The 17,767-nt window shown below is 38.5% G+C and overlaps 1 protein-coding gene across 4 annotated transcripts in view; it reads right to left on the bottom strand.

Moving 5' to 3' along the window:
• si:ch73-63e15.2 (protein strawberry notch homolog 2) overlaps window positions 1-17,767 on the bottom strand; it is a 76,354-nt gene that overhangs the window by 23,723 nt on the left and 34,864 nt on the right. Inside the window, exon 1 of one of the 4 annotated variants that reach the window (XM_041792175.1) lies at window positions 13,440-13,832. The exons of the other annotated variants lie outside the window; for them this stretch is intronic. Within the exon in view, the coding sequence (XP_041648109.1) occupies window positions 13,440-13,499 (60 nt within the window). The 5' untranslated portion in view covers window positions 13,500-13,832. Of the gene's footprint in view, window positions 1-13,439; window positions 13,833-17,767 lie in introns of those variants that run through there. 4 annotated transcript variants of the gene reach the window in all.

Below are 17,767 nucleotides of genomic sequence, written 5' to 3'. Positions count from 1 at the left end.
GATTCATTTCTAAGCCTGAATGTCACAAAGACTAAGGACATGAACACTGATTTTAGAAGAAACTCAAAACTACTACTTTAAAAAACAATTAAGGGGGAGACCATGGAGCATGTTCAGATATAAAGAACTTAGTGTTATCATTGACATTAAGCTGTCTTTCAATGAAAATACTGATGAAGTTGATATAAAAATCCCAGCAGTGACTGCACTTCCTCAACTGGTTTGCGGTGTGCAGCAAACTAATATCAATATGTTATCACTTCATGGTTGAATCTGTCCTAACCTTTGCCATTATCTCCTGGTTTGGTAGCTTCTCATTAGGAAATAAAAAGAGGTTAGAGCATACCGACAAGGTTGCCAATTATTGGCATTAAATTACCTGATCTGTCTCTAACTTTTAACAAGAAAGTAAAATCTAAGGCTCAGGACATTATACAGTGTCCTGATCTTTCTCTTCATGAGCTTCTTCCCTCTGGCAGGAGCTTCAGATTGCTAAAGGCTAAATCTAACAGGATGAAAAATTAGTTAATAACTCAAGCCACTGCATGACAAAATCTTAAAAATGAACAACTTACAAATGAAGCACTTTATTTTCACTACAGATGTCTGAAGATGCCTTCTAAAGATGGCTGCCTTCACTTGTCCTTTAATGTGTTTTGTATTTATGCATTGCAATGTTGTGACTGAATTTGTGTGATTATGTTTCTCATGTTTTATATTTTTACCTGTTGGCAAAGCACATTTCCCTTGGGGGAAAATAAAGTTGCAGTTGAAACTGAAGAAGAACTTAAAAGCCTTTTTTCAGACATTTTTGTAAACCTCTCAAATACTAATCAAAAAATAATTGCCGCCTTTTATGTGATTATGTCACTGCACAACCTGGCATTGTGACTGAGATTAGATTAATTGTACCGTACTAATATTTATGAAGTTCACACATCCTTGTGTTTCAACCTTGAGCACTACCTGCCATCCAATCTGCACATTTTGCAGCACATACCACCCTTTACAAGAAAGCTAAATTTGTAGGGACACAAATATTATTGCTTCATATGAATTTATCACCAGTGGCTTTCTAATAAAGCTTATCACTAACATCTGTCACACAATTGGCAAAAACAGCTACTGCTTCTGGCCAAGACATAGTCTGGCATGCTCCCCCCATATAATAAAATTAAATAAAATAGACTAACATATAATAAAAACAAAACCAATTTAATTCTGTTACCTGTAGGTGGATCCAGGACAGATGTTTATTACTTTGCCCTGTCTTATTTGTATGATTTGTCAGGGAGATACAGTTATTTAAGTTGGACATGCTGGTTGTATTTAACTTTTTGTTTTACTCCCACAGAACAAACAAATGTTTTTTCCAGGAAATGTTGAACTACTCCTTGTGGTTCTTGTTGTCTCTGCTGTGCGCTGGTTAGATAAATATTAGAAAAGTTTGTGATTCTGTGAGAACCCAAAGTTAAAACATCCTGCTACTGATTAATGTTGAGAATCAGTGCTGACCTCTGTCATAGTTGCCTGTCTGCCATTACTCATAGTTCAGCTGAAAATGTTTCAAAGACGTGAGAAGATGAGCGCAGAGCTCTTAGTGTTAACATGACTACATCATGTGGGAATGGGGCCTACATAGGGTGGTAAACAGCAGGCACACATGTATATTTTTGCCCTCTGACGTCACAGAGAAAACCAACTGACCGGAGCATGTGGATGTTTGTGCACTGGGATGAGAATTTCTTTTTGAGAGCTTATCAAAGTTTGCCTGCAGATGTATAATGCCTCTTTAGCACTACTTTTTTCTTTCCTTTTCTTCCTGTGTGTGTCTGTGTGTTTGTGTGTGCTTCCTAAAGGGCAAGATCAGGCATGAGCTCTAAAAGCAGCCTCTCTAAAGTTAATGTGCCCTGCAGACAGCTGAGTGGAACAACTGCCTTTTCTGGGGCGACAGAGTGCTAAATGTAGAAAAAACCCCTGTAAAAAAGTTCTCCCTGACACATAACCTGCCGCTTTCTACCGTGTTACTTATCTCTGTTTCTTTGTTTTCAGTCTGCTGTGTGGCTTTTTATCTTGACTTCTTCTATCTCTCCCCCCTGCTCCTCTCCCTCTTTCTTGGCGTTCCTGGCTGAGGATAGATGGGTAAACAACAGGGCTAGGAATAGGGACATTGTGTCACCAGAGGCATCATTCCACAGAAGCATAATTGTGGAAAAAGACAGATGAGCACATATGTTTTTCTTTCCTTACAGCACAGCAAATCACAATCAAAAGCCTTAAAATATTTATGACTTAAATAATGGAAAGCTAAGGTGACTTTTTCTCTGAAGGAAAATCCAAACAAAAGTAATTCCTAGAAACTTTGCCAGCACAGAGGCTTAATGTTAGCATTACTGATTCCTCTTCCAGGTTCTTTGTTGTGTTGTCTTTGTTATGGTCATGTAAGCTAGAAGAACAAACTGTTCTGAAGCAGTTGTTCTTAAGAATCACAGAAAACTGCAGCAGGTTTGGGCAGTACTAACCAGGATGTGACCAACCTCAGTTCCATGCTAATCGACTTGTTAAGCAAAGCATAACAGAGGCAGCAGTGTTTGTCCCCCGGTAAGCCCGTACCCAGGCCTGCTTCATCCACTGTTCCTAAGACTGGGCCCTGCCAGGGAGAGATAAGGCTTGAATTCCAACTGCTCTGATGGCAATCTGAGCTCAGGCGTATAACTACTAATCCTGCCTCGCTCTCTGTCCCTCTCTTTTTTGCTATGCAATACAAATCTCAGCATGTGTTTTTCTCTGAAATCAGGAGGTTTTCTTCTCTAACTCTTTACATGGAAATGGGAGGAAAAAAATGTGTGTGCGTGTTTTTTATGTGTACATGTACACAGGACATGTGAAAGGAAGCATGTTTACCATCCTGTTTGGTTGACTTTCATGAGTTCCATTTTCCCCTCTGCTGTGAATGCTAAACACAGTAGTTTGCCTCTCAACCCTCACATAGCAGATAAAACCACTGACATCCTGCTGATGACTGGACTATAACGTCTTAGAAACTTTAATAGATTAACATTTATGTCTTTTATATGAATGCTGTACAAAAAAATGGACCAGATTTCTACACTTTGTAGGAAATTTAAACAATAGATTCACATGTAGGCTGCTATTTAAGCAATGCACTCTGGATAGTGATGCCATGCACTGTTCTTTCTGTTTAGTGCCATCATTAAAACCTTTTTAATTTAAATCTTAGTGCTCTTTCAATGACGATAAGCTACTGAAGTGTAAACCAGAGGTTACCAAACTTTTCAGCCAGTGACCCCCAAAATAATGGCATCAGAGATCAGGGACCCCCAGCTTCCCTTGAGGGGGGTAAACTGCGTGATGTTGCACAAAGCATCGTGTACAAAACTTGCATTTTAGGAAGTTTTTATAACTTTTACATTTAACTTTTACATTTAAGCACAAATATCACTTAACAACTAAATTTCTACTTTTAATTGAACTTTTTTTTTTAACAATATTTTTTTAATAATATATAAAATTCCTGATTTTAAATCATCATATTATGTTTCTTCTGTTTTTTGGAAAGCACCCCATGACCCCCCTTCACTGTCTCGTGACTCCCACTTTGGGAACCACTGGTGTAGTACAATCCAAACAAACATGGAAAGAACAATGGAGCCACATCACATCACTGCCCAGAATGCATTGCATGAAAATTGCAGCCTACATGTAAATATATTTATTTTATCCCCAAAAAATACACAACACCAATTCCAAATAAAATTGGGGCACTGTGTAGAATGTAAATAAGAAAAGAATACAATTATTTGCAAATCTCATAGACCCATGTTTTATTTACAGTAGAACATAATCAACATATAAGTAAGGATGCACGATATTGGATTTTTGCAGATATTTGGTATGCTGATATTTACAAAATAATCTTAGCTGATACAGATATTTATACTGATATTTAAACGTCGTTCAGACCTATAACATCAGTCTTTAAAATATGCAACTGAAAGTTTGAGGATAAATAAATTAAAAAAATTTCAGTCCTTAAAACAGGAATGAGAATGAACAACGAAAAAGTCTTGAGCTGATGTAGGTCTGTTGGTCCAGCCTATAACTCTACCAACTTATTTGTTAGTACACCCATTATTATACAACATACAGCTGATATAGTCAAAATATTGTCTGTAAACATCTGCATAAATTTTCATATCTGCCAGTATGATAATGTACATTTTCAGCTACTATATTCTGATATCAGTATCATGCTGATAATGTTGTGCATCCCTACATATCAGATGTTAAAACTAACATTTTACCAGGTCATTTTGAATTTCATGGCAGCAACACATCTCAAAAAAGTAGGGACAGGGCATCAAAAGACTGGAAAAGTAAGTGGTACCAATGAGAAAAAAACTAACTAGGTTAACTGGCAACAGGTCAGTTACATGACTGGGTATAAAAACAGCATTTTAGAGAGGCAGAGTCTCTCAGAAGTAAAGCTTTCCAAATCTGTGAAAAACCGGTCTGAAAACGTGGAACAATTTAAAGAAAACCATCCTCAATGTAAAATTGCGAAGACTTTTAATTTCCCACCATCTACAGTGCATAATATAGTCAAAAGATTCAAAGAATGTGGAGAAATCTTTGTCCATCCAGAAATCATTGTTTGCAAACACAGTTTGCTGTGCTATCCACAAATGCAAGTTAAAGCTGTATCATGCAAAGAGGGAGCCACATGTGAATATAATCCAGAAACACTGCTGTCTTCTCCGTAGAGTTCTACATCAGACAAGAATGGGACAACATTCCTCTCCTCTCCCCATACTCCTGCAACTGGTGTCTTCACTTCCCTTATGTTTACAGACTGTTGTTAAAAGAAGAGGGGATGCTACACAATGGTAAACATGACCCTTTCCCTATTTTCTGAGATGTTTTGTTCCCATCAAATTTAAAATATTTTCTTAAAAAGGTAAAACATCTCAGTTTCAACATCTGATATGTTGTTTATGTTCCATTGTTAATAAAATATGGGTTTATGTGATTTGAAAATCATTGCATTCTGTCTTTATTTACATTTTACAAAGTGCCCCAACTTTTTTGAATTGGGGTTGGAACATGTGTAGGAAAAACATCAATGTTCATCTAATAAAGTCAACATGTCTCAGTATACAGAGTTCCTTCTAACATCCTTTCACTCAAACAGACTGTGCAGAAAACTCATCCATAAATGCTTAAGATGTACTTCATGTGTACATTTAAACCCAAATATACATTTAAGTGTCTGAACAATGACAGTTATCGCCTAGTAATGATTTATCAATGCACACAGCACTGAAAAAACGGCAGCAACAAACTCCTGTGGTTCATGAGCTGTATGCAGAGCTGCAGAGCAGCTTCACAGTTGTGGTTAAAGTTGGTGGTTATCAGCTCAGAGTTTCACTATTGGTAAAATACACTTGTAAACATGAAGAGTCCACAATCTTTTTACCTCATTCCCTAATGTAGTTGTAATGAATTATCTGACACTGCCACACAAACCCTACCTCTTTAAAAAATCCTAGTCCCAATGGCTACATGTAAGACCAACAAATATGACTACTAACAAATACTACCAAATGAAGAGGCATGGTTTACTTCTTATGTAGCTTGAACAAATTCCTAGGAAGAAATGAGGAACACCCATTCCTGATATGACTACTATGACACTGACTATGATGACAAAGCTCTTTAGATAAGCTCAGGCACTACCATACAAGGCAGTCTCACATATCTATCTTTTTATTAAGCTGTTTACACTGAAGCATTATTGACCTGTATATGTCTTTAAATGTTTCTCTTTACTGTTCAAAAATAAGAATTTACAAATAAAAATCTCATCAATAATGGGGAGTATCATAAAATAGATCAACATGACAAATTCAAGCGCTCAATGTTCAGAGCACTGTACTTGAAATATCATGTTTTACCAAAAAAAAAAAAAAAAAAAAAAAAAAGACCCATTATTTTGCATTAATGGCCTCTCCATCTAGATTAGATTTTAGTCCACAAATGTGTGCAATTGTTTCATTTATCCAGTTTCCTCTCAAACTGAGCCAATCAAACTCACTTGTATTGCAGTTTTTATAACTGGAAACTAGGGCTGAATGATTTGCAAAAATAATCGAATTGGGATTTTTTCCCCAAATACTCCGATTTAATATGCGATTATTCTTGGGTTAATCTTATGTATTTTTCAACAAATTCAAACAATAAATAATTCCATAAATAAGACCATGTGTATTGAAAACAATTAAATTATTTCTGAAGCAATGAATCCATAGTAGCGTGATTCTGAATAAGGGGGTGCAACAAGCTTTAAGCTATAAAGGAGGCAGCTGGGGAGGGGGAGGTGAGGCTGGCTACCAGCTGATCACAGCTGGGGTAGGACTTTCGTGAAGTAACGCTAGGCGTCATCATTTTTCGATAGACTGAGCTAACTATTTTGGCGCAAATTGCAAATGTGATGTCATTTGCTTTGTTAAAGGGCATTATCATCTTTATGTCACTCATTTTGATTAAGAAAAACATACATAAAACACAAAAAGGAGGATTTTTGTAAACCATTATAAAAAAATTGACACTTGAAAGTTTGTATAATGTACAGAAAATGTCTGCCACAGCAAAAAAATGAACAACTGTATAGTCTAAGGTCCTAGCCCCCCTCCTGTTTAGCTCAGTAACCCTCCAGGAGAACAGCCACAGGGGCAGGCTGAGCTTCCAGTCAGGCAAGCAGGCAGGATGACCAGGCACAGGGCTTTCCCCTCCTACACACTGACAGCTTGGCTGCTTTTCCAAGGCCAGGAAACAAATCATGCTGCAATCCCACTCACCCTACAACCCTCCCACTCCTTTTATACACAAACACACACCTTAAATGACCTCAACATCTCACCCATACTTGTCTGTCAACTCCTGATTATTACCTCCCATTCTTTTAAACTCCAACTCACTTTTTCTCCCTGCCCTTTCAGATGCTCATTGTTTTTTGGTTTTGTGACTATATACTGAATCCTGCAAGAGGAATCTGTTTAACAAAACACACTCACTCACAGGTTAATGAGGACAATGTGGGGAATCTCTGAAAGGAGGTGTTTGGTCTGATGAGATCAAAATGATGCTTTCTGGCCATCAGACAAGATGCTATGTTTGGCAGACACCAAACACTGCACATCACCACAAACACTCCATCTCCACTGTGAAGCACAGCGGTGGCAGCAACATGTGGAGGGGATGCTTCTTGGCAGCCGGCCCTGGTGGGCTTGTAAAGGCAGAGGGTAAAAATGTGGCAAAATATAGGAAAATCCTGGAGGACAATCTTTTTAGTCAGCAAGAGAAATATGTCTTGGGAGAAGATTTATTTTCCAACAAGTCAAAGCCCAGATCTCAATCCAGTAGAGAATAAAGGCTAGACTTGTTCACACCCATTCCCTGTGCACTCTGACAGAGCTTGAGCAGTTTTGCAAAGAACGGAGTAAAATTACAGTGTCCAGATGTGCACGCCTGCTTAAGATCTATCCACACAGATTCAGTGTTGTGATTGCAGCCAAAGGTTCATTTACTAAATACTGACTTGAAGGGGGTGAAAACATCTATCCAGTCACTTATTTTACATGATGTTTTTTTACTTTATTGACATTACTTTGTAGAAGTCTGTTTTCACTGATATTAAAGAGTTTTTTTTTTTTGTAAATTTTTGGTTAAAAAGCCGTTATATTGCCAATGACTGATTTACAAAATCAATACAAGGGTAAAACATCAAAGGGGGTGAATACTTTTCATAGGCACTGTTTATAAAATGAACAATAAAAAATGCCCCCTGCTGTAACAATAGCAGAACAGGAGGGATTATGTTAGTTAAACCACATTCCTTAATCCATAACCTCATAAAGTACCATGGCTCCTGTTCTGTACTGAGGTGGTGCGCAGTGTAACCTAATATAACCCCCATTAATGAGCCTAGAAGTCTTATTAGGTCCTGTATGTGTTTGAGTGTCATCAACCACCCCATGCTTAGGATCAGCTGATTAAACCAACACAAGGTTCCCTGGTCTAGGGTCAGCTGATGACCTTGTCCATGCTGTCCACTGAGCCAGATTAATGACCAGTGTGTGTTTTCATGTGACACCACTGTGTTGTAACTCTTTTCTGTTTGGATGATAATGTCCTGAGCTGTCTGCATTTTCTTAAAAATCTTTTAAGATGAGACTTTATCAGGACAGAGTTAAGTTTTTACTTTGCAAGGAGTCAAGAAGGAAGAGAGACAAACCAGCTTATCCTGTCAATTCCTTTCAGGAAGAGGCCAATTAAGCCATCGCATTTTTGTTAGTCCAACTTCAGGGTGTGACACACTGTTTTATCAGTAATGCACTTGAGTTTCACAACCTAAACATGACAACTTCACAGGCAATGATCAGTAGTATTGAAGCTTTAAAAAACTGATCTTCAGTGATGTTTTTAGCAAAATGGCAAGTAAGTAAGACAGACAAAGAGAAAGAGAAAGTGAGAGAGAGAGAGAGAGGGCGCTGTCTAGGTGACACAAATACATTCGTAAAGTTTTGCTGTCCAGACATGTGATCAGTAGTTGCTTATAGAAACTGTATTACCTCATACTAGTTGCTTTGGACCTCTCTTTTGATGCAGTATTAATATTGTGAGATTTCAGAAAGTAGGTTAAAATTCTGGTATTGTTACATCACTAAGACTGTTCACTATTTAGAGTCATACAGTTGTTTGGTAAAAAAAAAAACAAAAAAAAAAAAACATAAGTTATATTTGTCTAGGCCACAGACAAATATAACATAAGTTATATTTGTCTAGGCCACAGACAGCAGACTGTAGTGCATCCTCATTCATTTATCCCAGGCCAATCAAAGTGGAAAACCCGGTCCAGCAACCTCCTGACAGGCGAGCCTTTCATGTCATGCCAAGTCTAAGCAAAGCAAACCAGGGGCAGCTCACTGCTTACAAGCCTCCTGGAATTTTCCAATGTTTTCATATGTTCTGGAAAATAAAAAGATGCCATGTCAAGTGTCCCAGTGAACAGTGGCATGCAGGAGCTGGTTAAAAGAACAGCTCTAATAGCTGTGTGTGTGGTTAGGAGGACTTCAAGCTTGCACTAAGCTGACTACTAGGTACTAACTAGTGTAACAAGATAAAGCACGAGGCACTGCTGGTAAACAAAACGTCAACTGGGAATTCTGATTCTTTTGTTTGCCAAGTAGGATAAGTAGGGCTGTTAGTGAAAAGCAGTGCATGGAGATGAAATCAGGCGAGGAATGAAACAGAAAAAGAAGAGACTATATCAACTATGTTTTAGGTTTAATGCAAAAAGGTCACTTCAACAGAAAAACCTCTTACAACCAACAGACATCTGAAAAAATCTAGCCAAAAAATAAGACATCACACAAAACTGTCACAACTGTATGCACATACTTTTTGTGTCAAAAACACTTTCATCTTCTATGGGCCTTCATCTTCCTCAGTGCTGAGAAAAAGTAGATGTGAGCGGGCTGATGCAAGATGGTATCTTTCTTATTCAGTATTTCAACATAAAACTTGCAGCACGGGTAAGCACTGATATCAGCAACAGTCACTCACACACTCACACATGTCATGGCTCAGGGAATGACTGAAAACCAGCGTGACCCAAACTGACTGTCAAATTTTCATAGTTTAAAAGAAGAGCAGTTAAGACATTGATAATCTCTTTTTTCTCAAAAACAGAAACATTTGTGATAATTTTTTGTCTTCCCTTGCAAAAGGAGATCAGTGCTAGGTTATAAGAATGTTTACCGTTGTAAGACCAGCCAAAATGTTCTTCACAGGCCCCTGAATAACCTCCAGTAACCCAGGTCCTGTTTGTCATATGTGAGATACATGCCTCCATGTTCTCACACCTGTGGTCAACGGACTACTCTAACACTGTGACTCAAGGTGGTGGGCTCATTGCCTGTAACTTGACTTGGTTGTTAGCCAAGAATCAACAGCTGTGTATGAGAACTGACTCTCTCAAAACCATAGGTACAGTGGCTGACACTCACACTTTTATGACAAGTTGCCTACGCTTTCCATCCATAGTGCTGCTTGCAACTCTGAAAGCATCTAAAGTAGAAAAACCTCTTCAACATTTACAAGCAGCATTCAATGAATTTTACATGAGAATACAATGTGCTACAACATTTATTCAGAATGAGAAATAATGGTCTGAGATCTTTTTTTCTTATCACAAAAAAAGAAAACATAGAAGAGGGACACCCAGCCAAGAAGACAGACAAGCTGAAATCATCACACTGATGCTCTAAAGCAATGGTTGTCAACTGGTGGGTCAGGACCCAAAAGTGGGTCATGGCCGACTAGTTCTATTGGGCTGAGAAGGAGAGCCTGGCAGAAATTATGGCATAAGTTCAATCATATATGCATGTGAGGTCAAAGCAGCAAATACACTTTATTTTACTTTGTTTTTCTATTAAACAAGAATATCTTGATTGTTTTCTCAAGATATGAACTTATTCAACTTTTCAGGAGATAGTAAATCTGGTTTTCTTACCAGTGTGTTCTCAAAATATTAAGAAAACAACCAAAATCTAAGCCTTACCGTAGGGTACAAAAAAAATGCAATGTATTCATCCATTCCAGTTTAGGGGTTGGTATTATGACACTGTTGCCTCGTCTCTTTGTTCAGTCATGCGCAATATTTGCTACATATTTTTATTTACTTCTGGATATTTTTCTGATGTAAATCCATTTTTATTCCGCTACATTTCTTAAAAGCCAGCTATTCTAACTTCAGCTGACAGCTATGTATTTTATGTTTTACATTATAAATAAAGTCAAACTGTGTAAGTACTTCATGTTTAAGGACACTTTTAGAGGGACAATAAACATCTTGCATCTTGAAGAGGAACAAAAGCAGAAAGAGAGGGATTATGGCGGCAACAAAGGTCTGAAAAAGTTTTCATGTTAACATACATGTCTAAAATATCCTGCCACAGGGCATCTATTAATTTACCTTTCATAACAAAAAATGACTTAGTTCCTTGTCAGTCATCTGAATATTACATAATAGGAAGTTACAGCTTGATAGGTCCTCATACATCACATGGATGAGCATGAACAGGCAAATTTGGAGCCATACAACCATTTTGTCTTCTGATTGTAGGACGACACCAGCGCGCACCCCATGCCGACATAATGAGATCAAGCAAAGACTTAAAACGACAGTTTTGTCAGACGTAATTAATCTCAGGAAATTCTTGTTCAATTGATGCCACTGAGCTGTATCTCAACTATTGAATGCTACAGAATTTCTTAAATTTCTGCCTTTGCTGACAGGAAAAGCTAAAGACGGGCTGGAAATAATAAGAGAAAGAGAGGTTGTCATGCAGAAAAAGGTGAAGAATCTATCAAGCAAACTACGCATGAAGCTATGAGTCTAACAGTAATGATCTAAAACTAACTGACAGCTTTCTGATGATGTGATTTCAGATTAACTGCATCCTGCATCGTATTTTCATGAAGTGTTTTTCACAGAAAGCGTTAACAAATATAACCCTGTGCTGTCCTCTTTTCACCTTCAAGGCATTAACCCCAAGTTCACTCCAGTTCTCCACACACAAAACCTGCAATACAAGCACTCATTCTCTATTCTTTTGGGTCTCCAGTCTCTACACAATTCATCATCGGCCCACCCCCCAGTGCCCTCAGCCATCTTCACTCATCACTGTTAATTCACTTCCCGTAAAGCTGCGCACCTCGGTCAGGCACAAGGTTTAATGTAACACAGGGGAACTGACCACATACGTCTACTAAGAGGCTTCCCTTGTCTTATTCTGGCTTTAAATTTAGAGATGACATTTTTTCAAGTCTGATGAAGTTGCGCTAAAAAGGACAGCTGCTTTGGCGCAAACAAACTACCTCACAATGCTAACAAAGCTCAACATTAAGTAAGGCTTATCACAAAACAATTAAAATTTAAATATTTTCCCCCATTAAGTGGAAGAAATGGCATTTTTTTAATTGGATGAGCTTTGGTATAAACGTATTGATACACAATACAGAAGCTGGGAACAAAGACATGCATGTCAAGTCAACGCGGAAAGAAAGAGTAACGTGGGCTCAAGATGCCCAGTAAAACTAGATCACAAGCTAACATCTAGCCATCAATATCAACGTGTTAAGAAATGTATAAAATATAAAGCTATGTAATTATATATTAGGACCAAATGAAAGACTTTATCTGGACTACAATTAGAAAATCGCAGGTTTCCTGCGTAGGAAGGCCTGCTGACATTAACCAATATGCTCCATGACAAATTCAATGGAAACAATCTCCAAAAGTTTCGTCATTAGCCCTGTTAGCACAATATCATCTTAAACTTTCATACAGCTCTATAGCCTAAAAAGTGGTTTTAAAAAAGCTGTTCTATGAATCAGTTCTATTTATGGCGCGATGTAACAATGAGCTTATTCAATGGCCATTCAGAAAACAGGAGAGTGCCATTTAGCCAGAAAAGATATCAGATTCTAGCGCTTACTGGAAGACAGCGAGGGGCCTGATGCAGACAATCATTTGTCATATTTCCTGGCTGGAAATCAGCCACAGAGGAGCAAAGAGGACTGACTGGAAATTATGGCCCATTATAAAATATTAAATAAAAATCTTAGTTTGACCAATGCTGATTAAAAACTGTGTTCAGTATTAAGTCCATAGTCTAGGGCTTCTTAAGTTACCTTCCCCTACATTTTCATCCTTTAAATGTCACAAGAAAGGTTATTAAGTGTCCTCAGTAGATAATTAGCAGGGAGGCTTATTGTTGTTTTTTCTAACTGGAATGAAGTCTAGTCCTACCACAATACAACCAAGATTACTGACTATAAAATAAAAGTCTAACACGTGGTTCAGTCTTTGTCCAGGAAACCAGCCACTGTTAAAAAAAACAATGTAGGTGTGTTTAAAAAAACAACAACACCTTTTTAAAGATTTAACCTATGACTAATTTATAATGAATTCTAGTGACACATTATTTGGGATGTAGACTGAGCTCCACGAGAGTATGATGAGTCCAGGAGGATTATAGGCCTGCTTCTCTACAGTCATTATTATACGGAAGTATCATCAAAATTCATTCAAGGAAGTTAAAATAAGAAAACAAAGCTTTAAGTGGACAACAAAGGGTGTACTGCTGTTATCTTCCACTTCCTTGTAGAGGATAATTAAAACTCTTGACAGAGGCAACTTTGGGAAAGTAAAAATGTCTCCTAGATCTGCTCTCTTTTCTCAGAACATTTCATAAGAATATAAAAAAAAGTTCTGGAAAAATAAGAACAACAATATGGCAATAAACTGGAGTCAGATTTAAAAACAATAAAGTAGAAGCAGATAGTTCCAGTACCTTGGGAAGTGGTCGTCCCAGCTGTGAATATAATTTAGTCCAGAACTGCATGAGAGACATGGGTCCAAACGCTGCAGTATGGGGAGGGTAAAATACACACACACATAGACTCCAGCTTCACCTTGGATCCCTGAATGCAACAGCCTCTTCCATGTGTTGGTCAAAGTGTTCAGCCTACAGCTGGTGCACTTCCACCCTACTGTGGACTCTCACTTGCCCTTCCACAGTTCCTCTCTGGTGTAACACACACATCTGCCTCTGCCGCAGGTCAATCCACTCACACATACAAACTTGTTTCCTTCACAAACCGACTCGGGAACGTCTAATACATGCTTCCTGCTTCACCAGGACGGTCAGGTATTTGCATATAGGGCTTAGTCATAGTGATTGTGGACTAGTTCCTCAGAGCTTGAAAAGGTGGTTGGAGAGTGAGTGAGAGAGAGCAGAGGAGGGGAGGGGAGAGGTGGGGAGAAGAGGGAGGGAGGAGGGAGGAGCTTTCAGGAAATGATGCTTTTGTTGGTAAGTGACTAGAGTTACTGGCAGTCAGGCCCATTTTACTGTACATGGTGTAACTCAACCGCATTTGTAGTGTAAACAGTATTGCGCTCCGGACCTGGCTGCTCCTCACACCCCGCTGCTTACCGCTATATTTAATGGGCCTGGGCTGCTATTTAATGATTATTATATTTAGAGACTGACTCCCTGCCTGGTTGCCTGTCTTACTTCATACTCTGCTCTTTCTCTTTCTATTTGTCAGTGCAGGCTCAATTTCAAAACTGCTGTTCTGGTAATCAGTGCAGATAAATGTGATGATCAGTAGCTCAGAGGTGTGAAAGAAAGCAAACAAGTGGTTGAATTAGCCTTTTATATCAAACATAGAATGACTTATGAAAGTACACAGCCTCCTACAGCTATGCTGGGCTATTTAGCATTTGAAAAATTTAAGCACGTTTACTTTCCTCTAACAAAAACTAGCAGTAAATTTTCATCACAACTTCACAGTGAGAGTAATACAGTAACAGCTCCAGTACATGCGTGGCTTCATAAATGGTCTACCAGGTGTTTCAAACTGCTCCCATTGGTGCATAATTACAAACAAATATCCCATCATAAATGGTTGTTACCGCTTACTGGAACTACGGGTGCGACTGCTTAAAAGAAATTCTGGGAATCTGATGGGAAATTGGTTATTTCAACAGATCCAAGACGCTGATCAAAGATAGTCTCATAACATTTGTTCTTCTGTCAGAGAATCAATGCTGATTGTGAAAGAGCAAGTGGTTAATAAAGAAATGGAGGTATAGAGGGATTCTTTTGCACAACTGACTTACAGGAATATGGGATATCAAGCCCAGTGGAGTAAAGTACGGTAATGTCCATCTCTGCTGGACTAAACGGGAGTCAGAGTCAGAGACCGAGTGGCGCCTGTCCATGGTGTCATCCCCGTATGAGTGGGAATCCTCTGAATAATGTGTGTGCATGTGTGTGTGGAGAACATGGAGGGTGATTGGGAGGAATGAATCATTGATGAGCTTCTTTTGAATACACAGGCGCACAAACAGACACACCTTGTCGTATCACAGCCAGAAAAAGAAAAAAGCTGAACACAGTTTGTCTTTAAGCAAATTCAGTCTCATTGTCACGTGAGAATAGTCCCTTCAATTGTTTTGCTAAAATCTTGTGTATTTGTTTCAGAATTGATTACCAATCATTATTACATACCCAGGTGGCAATAACTCCTGTGTCCTTTTAATTTCACTTGAATGGGCAACAGGGTGGGACCCACCACCAGCCAAATGAGAGTAATTCTGAACACTGTCTGGTGAATTTGCTCAGCCTACCAGCCTCTGAGGCAGGTAAATAAAAGTAATGTTACAGAATGATTTTGTGACGGTAAATGGCATAAACTGAGTCCTGGTTTTCTGCTTGTTCCTGTAAACTTCATGATCGCAGGGTAGGTATGTGCCAGGATGGTTTGACTTAATATGAGTAGTACTGTAGCTGGTGTATCTGCTAAAGGTGTTTTTTTAACCAATGTTTCAGTCATCTTAAGTCCAAGATAGTTAAACAAGGCCTGAATTCTATGTGAGGTTGCAGGAATTGTGCACAAAATAATTTTTGGAAGCGGGACAGTTTATAGGCATTGCATATTAGGTCATACCTAGTTGCATTACACTAATCATTAAAATAAAGTAGCTGGCGAAAAAGTGGGTGGCTGGTAGATTTTTGAACCACCCACAGTGGCAAATTGGCAAAAAAAATAAAAAATTCCAAACCACATGGGCAAGCATGAGCTTATTCTGGGCTGTCTCTACTAAGGTTGTCAAAATTTTCACTTATTCAATGCCTTTTCATGTGTTTTAAAACTGCACAATCTTTGTTATTTTAATGATTGATAGTATTAAGAAGTAACTCAGCTAAAAAAACACTCTTCTGTCATATGAATGACTTTCAAACCTGAGATGCAGAGATCAGAATGGAGCACTCTTTTTTCAGACCAGTCAATCCTGAAAACAGAACTCTTATCCCTGTATCAAAGTACATTAAAAGTCTAACTATATGTTTGGAAACTGAAATATTGTGCAAACTGTGTCTTTGAATTCTTTCCCTAAATGTTTGTGTTGTAAACTGTCTGATGATAAAGTTCTTACAAATGATCAAATCAAATATCTTGAACTCAAAGCTACAGAGGGAGGGAGGTGAAGAGGGAGAGCACTGTCAAATACTCTGGGAACGTTTTGGAATCAGTTTGCTTGCAACTTCTGGTGTATTAAAAAAAAAAATTGGGGCTGCATGGTGCCACAGGGGTTAGCGCTGCTGCCTCACAGCAAGAAGGTTCCTGGTTAGGGCCTTTTTGTGTAAAACATATGTTCTCCCTGTGCATGAGTGGGCTCTCTTCCACTTCCTCCCACAGACCAAAGACATGCTTGTTAGGTGAAATGGTGACTCTATTGGCAGTGTGTGTGGGTGTGAGCGTGCCCAGTTGTTTCTCTCTATATGTTGGCCCTGCAGACCAGTCCAAGCCAGGGTGCACCCCACTTCTTGCCCCAATGACAGCTGGGATAGACTCCAGCTCCCTGCAACCCTGAACAGGACAAGCAGTGTAGAAATGAATGGATGAAAAAAATAAATCACACAGCATTGGAGGCCTAATAATTCCTTTTTGTTACTATGGTATCACAAGAGGTATCAGCACATTTGATTTTTATCTGTTTTTATTTTATTATTATTATGTTTTAAAGATTTGCTTTGGGCCTTTTCGTGCCTCTATTTGATAGAGGAGGACAGTGGATCGATTCAGAAACGGGTGAGAGTGGGGGAGAGACATACGGCAAAGGGCCTCAGGATTCGAACCAGGGCTGCCCGCGTACAGGGTGCGCGCCTTAATCACTTGACTACTAGCACACCCACATTTGATTTTTATGTCAAGTTTTGAATTCTGGTACTGTAAAAACCCTCATCACCAACACAAAAGCACATCTTAAAGAGAGCTTTACATAAAGTGCATTTTTGCTTCTGCTGCAGACCATTTTTTGCATTCCACTTCTATTTCATGTATTTATTCTTGCACCACTGCATCACTAAAAGAAAAACGCAAAAAATATACATAAATGTTTACTCTGTGTGTGACTGCCATTGTAAACAAAAGATCAAAATGAATAAACGTTCTAGTTGTGAATTTTAAAATAAGTTTGCCTGCCAAATATTAAGTTCTTATTACCCTGTAAGTAGATCACAGTCATATCTTATCTAACCTGGAGTAAATCAAGAGGTACACACACCCAAAGAAAAACAGTATACCTATTAAAAGGCCTTCAATTTAACCTTTACCTCCCTTCTTTAAAGTAGGCCATCCAAATGAGTGGGTGTGATGTACGAGGAAGTAAAAGAGAAAATAAACATGGATTTAATATCTGTTGTCTTGTGCAATAAGTCAAGAAAAACAAGATGATCTTCATTACCAGTAAATTAGAACCCTGAGGCCATGCACCTTTCGGTTTATGAAGATATCCATTAAAGTGTTCAGAGCTGAATGAACATCATTCAAAGACCTCTTTAGGTTAAAAGTTAAAAAATTGAAAGTAATCCCCCTGTGAACACAACCATGGGATCTGATGGCCCCTTGCAGTATACATGTATTTCTTGTATTCTCAGCCGTGTTTTAGACTAGTTGTGCTATCTCAGTGTCGATGAATGGTCTTTTCATGCCCACATGGTTGCACTTTTGAGTCTCTCTGGAAATAACTAACTTCTAACACTTCTTATACTTCAGATGTATTAAAAGCTGAAGACACATTCAGGGTTTTCAGTATGATGGATTTAGCAAG

The sequence above is a fragment of the Cheilinus undulatus genome, linkage group 7 (genome assembly GCF_018320785.1).
Source record: "Cheilinus undulatus linkage group 7, ASM1832078v1, whole genome shotgun sequence".
NCBI classification, from domain to species: Eukaryota; Metazoa; Chordata; class Actinopteri; order Labriformes; family Labridae; genus Cheilinus; species Cheilinus undulatus.
The sequence above is the reverse complement of the archived record's forward strand: the minus strand, read 5'-3'. Positions and strand labels throughout refer to the sequence as shown.